The sequence below is a fragment of the Octopus bimaculoides genome, chromosome 4 (assembly GCF_001194135.2).
Source record: "Octopus bimaculoides isolate UCB-OBI-ISO-001 chromosome 4, ASM119413v2, whole genome shotgun sequence".
In the NCBI taxonomy this organism is placed as follows: domain Eukaryota; kingdom Metazoa; phylum Mollusca; class Cephalopoda; order Octopoda; family Octopodidae; genus Octopus; species Octopus bimaculoides.
In genome coordinates this window covers 39,137,212-39,148,062 of record NC_068984.1, presented here as the reverse complement: position 1 = coordinate 39,148,062, position 10,851 = coordinate 39,137,212, and the positions used below count along the sequence as shown (strand labels likewise).

Genomic DNA, 10,851 nt, shown 5'->3' with positions numbered 1-10,851 from the left:
ATATATATATATATATATACATATATACGACGGGCTTCTTTCAGTTTCCGTCTACCAATCCACTCACAAGGCTTTGGTCGGCCCGAGGCTATAGTAGAAGACACTTGCCCAAGGTGCCACGCATATATATATATATATATATATATATATATGCAAGCTGGCAGAATTTTTAGCATGCCAGGCAGAATGCTTAGTGGTATTTTGTTCAAATTCTGCCATGGTCAACTTTGCCTTTCATCTTTTTGGGGTCAATAAAATAAGTATCAGTTGAATACTGGAGTTGATGTAATCAACTTAACTACTCATGGGCAAGAGTATAAAAAAACTGCATCCTTCTGCCAAGCCATGTCAAACTAGTGTGACAGTTTAGACTCATCAAACCAGTATGACCTCAAGCTCTAATTCACGGCCTCTACATCAGGCCATGGTTGGTGGAGAGAACATCTGAGGCCCTGCAGTGCAATCTAATATAGGATTGCACTACAATCCAACCCAGTCTTATATAGTCAATCCAATCCAGTCCTATATATATATATATACATATATATATATATGTATATATGATGTATATACATATATACACACACACACACACACATATATATATATACATATATTATACACACACACATGTATATGTGAGAGAGTAAGAGGGAGTGAAAGAGAGAGAGAGACAGAAAGAAAGAAAAAAAAGATAGCATATTAAGTCACTAAATTCAATAAATATTAAGCTCTCTATGAATTCAGCCATCCCATCTTGGTATAAGAAATAACAGCATCATAGTTGAACATAAATAGTTTTGATATATTTTCTAAGTGCTAAGTAAATTAATCCATGAGTTGGTTATTCATATATTAAGAATAAGTTTAAGAAATACAGCATCAAAGAATAGTGATGCCTAGATTACTCCTAAAGTAGCCATGATATTATCTTCTTCAAAAAACAAATATATATTTTAAATAGTAATCTAAAATTACTTTTGAAGTTAGAGCAGCAAATTTTGATTCTACTAAGTAATGTGAGAGCTACTATCCAACCTTTGTGAAGTAGCAACAGCGTAACATACTTTATTGCAGATATAAGGATATTAAAATACATCTTAGAGCACCACTTATTTTGAGAACAAAACACTTTTATTTGACTTACTTAACAAAAGGTGTTCAGTTTCCATTTCAAGGGTTTTTCTCAAACAATACAGACTACAGCACAATGTAAGTCTACAATCAACTGTGGAGGCTGGTAATCTGAAAAAAATCTTGAACTTATTTCCTAAATGACCAGTCAGTACCTGGCCTATCAGTAAAGTAGGTCAAAAACAGAAAAAGAATAATTTCACACCAATGTAGCTACAAAGATAAATCCAGCTCTAATATTTTACATGTATTGTTGATATCTAACTGTCCATGCTGGCATGAACTGTTATGCTTTAATGCCTCCTCACCTATCCCTTGTCATTCAGTTTGTTAACCCTTACTCTTGATTAGGTCATAATAACCTCATAGCAAAGTTTTCTCACCAGTCTTATTCATTCTTACTAAATATTCATATCACGTGAATTCCTGATGCTTTTAATTTTCAGAAGCTTTTTTTAAAACTAACTCAAGTTTTGACCTTGCTCCAAAATTAATGTGGTCAATCTGCTTTATTTCATTTTTTCAAGCACTTATAGTTTAACTTTATTGCTCATTCCTTCAGTAATGTAGCACAGCATCCTTCAGACATATTCATTGTTTGTCTTCTCCCTATTATTATGTTAGTTAAAGTAGAAAAATCAGAACCTAAAGGCTCCACTAGAAAGAGATAAAGCTTTGGGAATGAAGAAACAGAAAAAGCACAAGTCATAGGAAACGGGCTACAGTATGGGTGTTAAAAAAAAATTGCTATGTTGAGCTGAAAGTGTCACAGAGCAAGCAAATAGTTGAAGTATTACAGGAGACAATAAAGAGGATACAGCCTAACAATGAATCAGAAATTTCATCATCATCATCATCATCATCATCACCATCATCATTTTAACATCTACATTTTCATGCTTATTTGGGTTGGATGGGTTTCCAACACACTACATCTCAGTCAATAATCCTGAAATCAATTTTCACAACTTCTGCTCATGTATCACTTGGTCTTCTACTATAGCTTCTTTCCACTTTAATCTTCTGACTCTTTTGTAACCATCTATCATCCACATGCATTACATATCAATATCAATGCAGTCGTCTCCCTTGTATAGTGCAAGCCAGAGGACTGCGCCAAACTCTGTTGCCTACTTTGGTTGGTTTCTATGGTGGGATGCCCTTCCTAATGACAACGACTTTACAGAGTGTACTGGATGCTTCTTTTCATGGCACCAACATCATTTGGGTCACCAAGTAACTTGCAAGACAAAAACCTCTTGACTGGGAGAAGGAGTATAATTGAGGGAGGAAGTTTTGTGCCAGCTGATGGCAGGTTAAAAAATAATAGAGGGACAGAGATAGGTGTCTTGCTGTAGAGAAAATACAAGGATACCCAATTTGGAAAAGAAAGGAGAGAGTTAGAGAGAAAGATAAAAAAAAAAAGGCAAAGAGTTGGAAAGATATAGAGACAGTGTGAAAGAAATGTTAGTGGTGATGTGTTAGGGGTGGGGACATACCCTCAAGGTAGAGTAGGGGATAAATATAGATGAAGTGATACAGTGAACTGGACTGGGTGAGTAGGCAAGGGGTGGAAGTTTTATAAGAGTGTGAGGAGAGATGATTAGAGATAGGAGAAAGGTAACAGTAGCGAGTGATGGTGAGAAATATAGGTATAATACGGGGGGGGGGGGTTATGGTAGATATGTGAGGGCACTGGGAGTGGTAGCAGATAAGAGAGGAGTTAAGGATGGACTATTGCAGAGGGGAGAGAGCAATGGCTGTATGTAGTTTAAAATTTTTCTCAGGTCTCCAATTAAAGGTATAGTAAACCATACTGTATGGTGGACATAATTGTCCTTTTGTAATTAGTCAGAAACTACTCAGGCTTACAAAATAATTAAGCTCTAAAAAAAAACTCATAAATTCCTTAATATGGCTTTAGTTACACTGATGTTGTGTCCCTCCCCAGAGATGGTGCAAGACTTAGTTGGAACTAGCATTGTGATGATTTTTGTTAATTTTCTTATAAGGTAAATCAAAGAATAAGAAGTGTTCATTCCCTTAGAACTTCTTCCTAGAATGGGAGACTTATGTGGCCCTATACTCAGCCCTATCAGCAGGGTAATTCCCACAGGTAAAAAACCATGTGTAGGGGTTGAACCAGGGGTCTAGTTCAAATGCTTGCAACAGACTGAAATTTTTCTAAAGACATCCAAGAAATAGGTCATAGTGTTAAACTGGGTATCATGTTAGGCCAGCCAGCCATTATGTGCAAGCAAAAAAAAAAAAATCAACTATCACATTAAGTCTTTAGCATTTAAAACTGGTCATGTCCAGTTCAAATATTCTATTTTATATCTCAAAGATATAAGATAATGCATGATAAATTCAAAACAATGTAAATGAAGAAACACTACAATTGATAGAGTCATCTGAACAATAGAGTTTAATATGTGTTTTAAGGATATGATTAATAGTATTCTTTTCGACTCTAGGCACAAGGCCCGAAACTTTTGGGAAGGGGACCAGTTGATTAGCTCAACCCTAGTATGCAACTGGTACTTAATTTATTGACCCCGAAAGGATGAAAGGCAAAGTCGACCTCAGTGGAATTTGAACTCAGAACATAAAAACAGACGAAATGTCGATAAGCATTTCACCCAGCATGGAATATGATTTGCAATAAAACAGAACTAATGGGAACCAATATTCAGTTGTGAACTTGACTCACAAGCGAGCTTTTACTCTTTGATGTCCATCTAAAATTATATCAACTCAACTCTCTGAAATTCATCATGTAACAGTATATCAATTACAATGCAGTGATAGGTTTTCAATGAAATTTACTGCCCACAAGAAAAACAAATATTGTGCCAAGAAAGAGAAACACCTATCTACCTGCTTACAATACCAAACCCTACCTAGATGATATTTTGTTCTAATTTATCAAGTGAATTAGGAAGGCTAGAAATACTAAAAGATTGGGCATTAGAAAGCTATAGCATATTGGCCTTGAGTATGCACACAAGGAAAGTTTCTAAGCACATCAGTTATACTATACTTCAAACATCCGGTTTCATCTACATACCTACAACAGGTCAACAAACGAGATTTTATACCCTGATCCCATTCTTGTTATTTGCTCCCCTCTCACTACCACACACTTTTTGTTTCTTTTTTCTCAAACATTTTCAGATTAAAAGGTTTTATAATCAATAGAATGAGTATTTTGCAAATGAAAATAGAATCTGTAGTAAGGATAGAAGCCAAAATTTTCTGAAGAGCTTGCCCAGATAAAATATCCACCAGCACAACCAGGAATCACACACCTTTATAGTAAACATGTCTTTACAACAAAGAAAGCCCAAAAGACTCAAAGCACATCAAACTCCTACTCAGAAAGAAAGGTACAAATATCAGAAATTGCATTTAAAATTGAATAATACCTTTCATGGAAAGTCACTTTTTATTTAATAAATTTCAGTTGTTATTATTAAATCAAATATGAAAAAGCCATGATTGACACTAAAAGGTGTCAATACACAATGATAAAATATAATTTTCAAACACCTAAATTAAAACTAAAAATGAATTTGAAAAAGGATAAATTAACTTTTTAAAAGTTACTTAAATCTAAAACTATGAAAATACTCAAATATACCACACATTATTCTGCTTATTAAACAAGGCTAGCTGAGTTACTCAAATTAAATAGCTCACACAAAGACAGTAAAACATTTTCCCTATGTAGCCAAGGTAGTATGTAAAATATTTTAGTTCCATATCAATGTAAAAATAAATTAAATAAAATAAGAGAAAAATGATAACAGCAACAATAAATTTAATTTTTATGTACATAAAGTTGTATGTAAATATTTTTAACAGTAAACTCAGAAAGCCATGCATGTTAAGAAAAATCAACAATATGTGCATGTATGTATGTGTATGTGTGTATGTATGTATGTATGAATATATAATTAATTATGCAAATCATAGCAGATACAAAACTGTGGTGTGAGCTTTACAAGCTGCATGGGTTTGCTCTTAAAAAAAAGTGGCAAAGAAGTAGAAGGGAGTGATAGTGAGTTTTAACAAGCATGAATGGAAAGACCCACACATTTCCCCCACCCATGACTTCACTACAATCTCCAGCTGCCACTTAAAAGTAAACCTGAATTAGAAAAACTATCACCTGCTGCTGCTACTGCTGCTGCTGTTGTTGTTGTTGTTACTGCTGCTACAGCCTGCTAGTACAGTTCAGTTTGGCTTTATAAACCACCTAGACAGACTGTTTCTTTTCCTTCTTTTTATTGTCAAGCAAGAAAAGTTAGGGAAGAGTTCCTAGGTTTACTTGGGAATAAGCATTCTTTTAACTCCAGATATAACAACACACCTACCTAGCAAGGCTAGGCTGCATGACAATAACATACAAGCCAAAGCTAATGTTTTGGGGGGTTTTAGTAAAAGGAGGCAGGACACAGAGGAGTACAAATAACTAAAAAAAAAAAAAAAAAAAAAAAAAGGACAAGAGTAGGCCTATGTGGGCGAATAACAATCAAAATTAAATTCATAGATCTTTGAAATAAAATACTCTTTCATTTTTTAAGAATAAATGTTTTGCTAATTTTTTTTTTTTTTTAATATTCTAAAACAAAATTCTGTCAACTTTTAGAATGAATTTTTTATATAATGATGATGATGGTGATAATCATCATCATCATCATCATCATTTTGCATCTGTTTTTCCATGCTTCCATAGGTAGGACAGGTCTTCCCAAGTACAGCACTTCGCCATTTGTTGCAGTCCTTTGTCATCTCCTTCATGAGATCTAACCTCTTGATCTCAGCCTTCACCACATTTTCCTGTAACTTCCTTTTCCATATAATCCTTCCACATGGATCGTTTGGTTCTTCTTTATCCAACTGTCATCGTTTCATAGACATCACATGTTTACAGCAGTGTAGTCTTCTCTCTCACCCATTACATCTGATTTGCCTTAAACCCAATATTTTTCTCAGTTCAGTTGTGCTAAGATGCTCAGGCACCCTAGCATAACACATCCAGAGAACTATGCTCACTTCATTTTTCTCTGCTTTCCTATACTCTCTGCATTCATTGCCCATGTTTTGCTATCATGCAACATTGCACTTAGCACACAATCATCAGACAGCTTTCCTTCCAATTGTTTGGTAGAATACCTTTACTGCAAATAGGGATAACAGACTTCTGAACATTTTCCATTCTTACTGCAGTATCAGAAGATAACAACTACTTCTGTGGAGCCTTCTCAGCATTTGACAGAATTTATTTCATGGGTGTTTTTAGAGAAAGAGAAGAATCAACACCAGTAGTGGTTTGGTCCTCAGTAGTACAGGGTGTTTGGACTAAACTTGACAATTATTTCATGTTTCCTTTTATCAGGACAGCTTGATGTACTGGTGGACAGTTAAAAGCATTGGAGAGCATAAAGATTAAAGTTGGAGTTGAGAGAAAAAGTTAATTGATATGGAGGACTGGAAGCTATCTGAATATTGGAAAAGAGTTACCTGTATAATGAGGATTCACACCAGGTATCAAAATGCCAACATCATGACTGCTGCTCAGAGCTCCATAAAGACTGTGAAAGTTGTAAGATGTGAGATAGACACTAGGAAGAGCAACTACAAAGCCATGGCCAGTAGGAGGAGACACAGCAGACATTCTGACTGTGTCCATCATCATCATCATAGTTTAATGTCCGTTTTCCATGCTGGCATAGGTTGGACAGTTTGACTGAGAGCCAGTGGCTACACCAGGCTCCAATCTGATCTGGCAATGTTTCTATAGCTGGATGCTCTTCCTAACATCAACCACTCCGAGAGTGTAGTGGGTGCTTTTTACATGCCACTGGCACAGGAGCCAGTCAGGTGGGCCTGGCATCAATCACGTGATGCTCTACAGGAGGGTTTGCCACCACCCCCTGCCAGAGCCTCATGGAGCTTTAGGTGTTTTCGCTCAATAACACTCACAACACTCGGTCTGGGAATCGAAACCACAATCCTACAACCGCAAGTCCACTGCCCTAACCACTGGGCCATTGCATCTCCACATGTCTGAAATCATCCAACAATTGAAGGACAAGATGATGGAAGATCCAAGCAAGAGAATCCAAACTTTGGCGAGAGAGAAAGGTGTTGGAGTCACCATTATGAAGCTGGCCCTGAATGAAGACTTTCGCCACCACTCATACAAGAGGCACGAGGGACAAATTCTGTAAACCAAAGCCAAGGAGAATTGTTTGACAAAGGCTAAGAAGTTCCTGAACAAGCTGAGGCATTCTGCATAGCCAGGGATGATCCAGTTCTTCTTAGATGAAAAGAACTGATGCCAAGACCAGTTGCACAACACCCAGAACAACAGGTGGCTTGGCTATAAACCATGTGATGTCCCACATATCTTGAAAACCAAGCTGCCCCAAACTGTGATGGTATTTTGATGCATTTCCAGTGAAGGTGACAGAATGCTGTCCTACATCTTTAAATAGGGCTCATTCAGACAGCTATGTGAAGCTGCTGGAAGGCCATATGTGTAGCAGCAGGATTCAGCTCTTTGCCATACATCCAGAAAAAGTCAGAAGTGGTTGTTGGAGAATTTCTACAACTTCACCAACCCCAATTTCTGGCATCCTAATTCCCTCAATTGTAATCCCATGAATTATTATGTGTGGGGCACAGTTGAGAAACACCAACTACTTTGCCTGCAACACCAAGGCCAAGATGGAGGCCAAGATCAAGGAGGTGTTTGAAGATCTTCCCAGGGACACAGTGAAAAATGCTTGCACCAGGTTCTGGAGCCATCTTGAGACTGTGGTGGAAGCTGAGGGCAGTTACTTTGAGTAAACTGTGATCTACCAGCCATAATCTAGCTTATATTTTCTTTTTTTTTTTAAATACTTTTATTTTTAGATGAGATATAGTGGGGTTTTTTTCCTTTTTATGAAACTGTCAAATTTAACCAAAACACCTTGTGAAAAGGGGATCACTATGAGCTTCCCAGTGGACTCATTTTGCCTGGCCCCTCAGGCCAGTGAAAAACGGATGCTGAACTCATACAAGTTAATCTATGACCAGTCTGAAGCATTTTGCAAGTTTCTGTAATGTTTCTGCCCTGTTTAACATAAAACTTTATTGCACAGTGAGGTTCCACATTGTCTTCACACCCCGACTGCCTTCTGCAAACTAGTCAGCTATGACGAGAAGTGTTAAGTAGGGTGCATTCAAAGTGCTGTTGCAGCTGTCTCCTGCAATCTGGAATAACAAAAGTTGGCAGGTCAGCTTATTAGATGTATAGTAATCACGTACTAAAGTTACAATAATCTGGGCCAGTTATAAATGCCTCTCTTAAACAAGTCTCAAAACTTCTGCAAAACACCATGTACATATTAAAACTGAACCAAATAATTTTTAAAAAGATACTCAACTTACCGTACAATATTTTCATGCTCAAAATTTTCCATTCTACGCAAGGCTGCGATTTCTCTTATTGCACTAGTTGGAACACCTTCTTTAGAATATGGAAGAGGAATTTGTTTCATAGCTACATACTGCCCACTCTTTCGGTCACGTGCTTTATACACAGTTCCATAAGCACCACGACCAATCTCAGAAAGTTTATCGAAATTACTTGAGGATTCTTGTTTGCTGTTCAAAAAACTCCAAGTAGTAGCCATATCAGAACCAGCTCATTAGCTCAGTACAAAACTCAGCCTCCTAAAACAGATTTTAAAAAAATATAACAGTGACCGAATTCCAAAGATAACTGTAAATTGAAGTCTTTTCAAATAAAATCAAAAGATTTTGATTATTAAACATTAGAAGCATCAACTTTGGGCAGAAAAATTCAAAAGGAGTGCTGATGGGATTTGAACCACATGTTTATTGTTTGCCTTTGGCAAGCATCAAACAAAGGTAGAACACCTTGCTAAATTCTACATTAACAGAATAGCCCATCCTGCTAGCATTAACTAACTGACCAATTATCTTATAGAGATAAACTAACAGTTAAAACAGCAGAAATGAAATATGTAATCTAATTTGGGAAGATGGAATGGGCAGACTCTTAGTAGCATAATCAGTAATGCAGTCACCCATCAAGCAATAGATATGTGATCAGAATCCCAAATGAGACTGCTGAAGTTTATGGGGTTTTGAGGGAGAGGAGGGGGATTTTGTTGTTTTTTTTCTTTTTCTTTTTTTGTCACAAATTGGTGTTTAGAATGCTTAATAACATTTATATTGAAATCTAATGATGTTAGCCATGTTGTTGGTAGTAGGATGTGATTTGAGCAAGATTTGGATGCTATTTCTTTGCAGGCAACAACATAGAAACTCCTTCACTGACTTGTTGTTCACGATGCGTTGAAATCAAATGGTTGTTATGGTTCAGCCTTAGGTCAAAGTAATTGAGAAAACCTGTAATCAAAGACATTCCTACCATGACCCTCCACTCATTTATGACACTGCTCTTTGGAGTTAATCAGCATCACTACATCCCCTCTATTACCATTCTTCTATATAATACACAAAGCCATGTGACATGTTTGTAGCATTTGATTCGACCACAACAAACATGCAGCATATGAGTTTAACAAAACTGAAATGACACTGCAACAACATAATTCAACCAATGAAAACACATCTCTGCATAACTCCTGTGCACCAACTACACCAGAAAACTGATTATGATGCTACTTATCCACACAAAAAAAAAAAAACATTTAAACATTGCAAAACATTAATCTTGATACAAAATGTAGCAAAAATCAGTGCTGGCTATGATTTCTATAGAATATCTGTAGAAATAACCTTAAAAAAAATAATGTAAGAAGCACTGCTAATGCAGTAGGATGTGGTTCTGACTTATAAAAATAATTAGTATACTTTATAGCGCATTGTATTTGCATAATGAAGTACCACGTACCTACAAATCATTAGTTAGTTTTATTTGTAAATTAAATGTTATATTTCATTATAAATCTAACTAAATTAGGAAAATAGCTCAGAAATAAGATATTTGGGTCAGTGTATCTACGTATTTGTATGCATATAAATTGTACCAAAATATTCTTTTATTAATTTCAGTCATCTGACTGCAGCCACGCTGGAGCACCACCTTAAAGGGTTTTAGTTGAAGAAATCAACCCCAGGACTTATTGTTCAAAAGTCAAGAACTTATTCTGTCATTCTCTTTTGCCAAACCACTAAGTTATGGGGACATAAACACAGTGATGGTGGAGGGACAAACACAAACACAAGAACACACACACATAAATATATATATTGCTCCAGAATGGCCACAGCTCTAAGCTGAAACTACGAAAATATATATATATATGACGGACTTCTTGCAGTTTCCATCTACCAAATCCACTCACAAGGCTTTGGTCAGCCCTAGGCTATAGAAGAAGACTCTTGCCCAAGGAGCCACACAGTGGGACTGAACCCAGAATCATGTGGTTGGGAAGCAAGCTTCTTACCACACAGCCAAAACAGCAAGCTGGCAGAATCATTACAACACCAGAAGAAAAATTCTTAGTGGCATTTCTTCTGAGTTCAAACACCACCAGGGTCGACTTTGTTTTCATCCTTTCAGGGTCAACGAAATAAGCACCAGTTGAACACTGGGGTCGATGTAATCAAATTACTTCTACTCTGAAATTGCTGGCCTTACGCCAAAGTTTGAAACCAACATACATA

General features: G+C 36.5%; 1 protein-coding gene across 1 annotated transcript in view; it reads right to left on the bottom strand.

The window, feature by feature from the left end:
• LOC106881146 (cyclin-dependent kinase 4) overlaps window positions 1–10,851 on the bottom strand; it is a 64,808-nt gene that overhangs the window by 39,201 nt on the left and 14,756 nt on the right. The window contains exon 2 of the mRNA XM_014931424.2: window positions 8,581–8,865. Within this exon, the coding sequence (XP_014786910.2) occupies window positions 8,581–8,825 (245 nt within the window). The 5' untranslated portion in view covers window positions 8,826–8,865. The remainder of the gene's footprint in view (window positions 1–8,580; window positions 8,866–10,851) is intronic.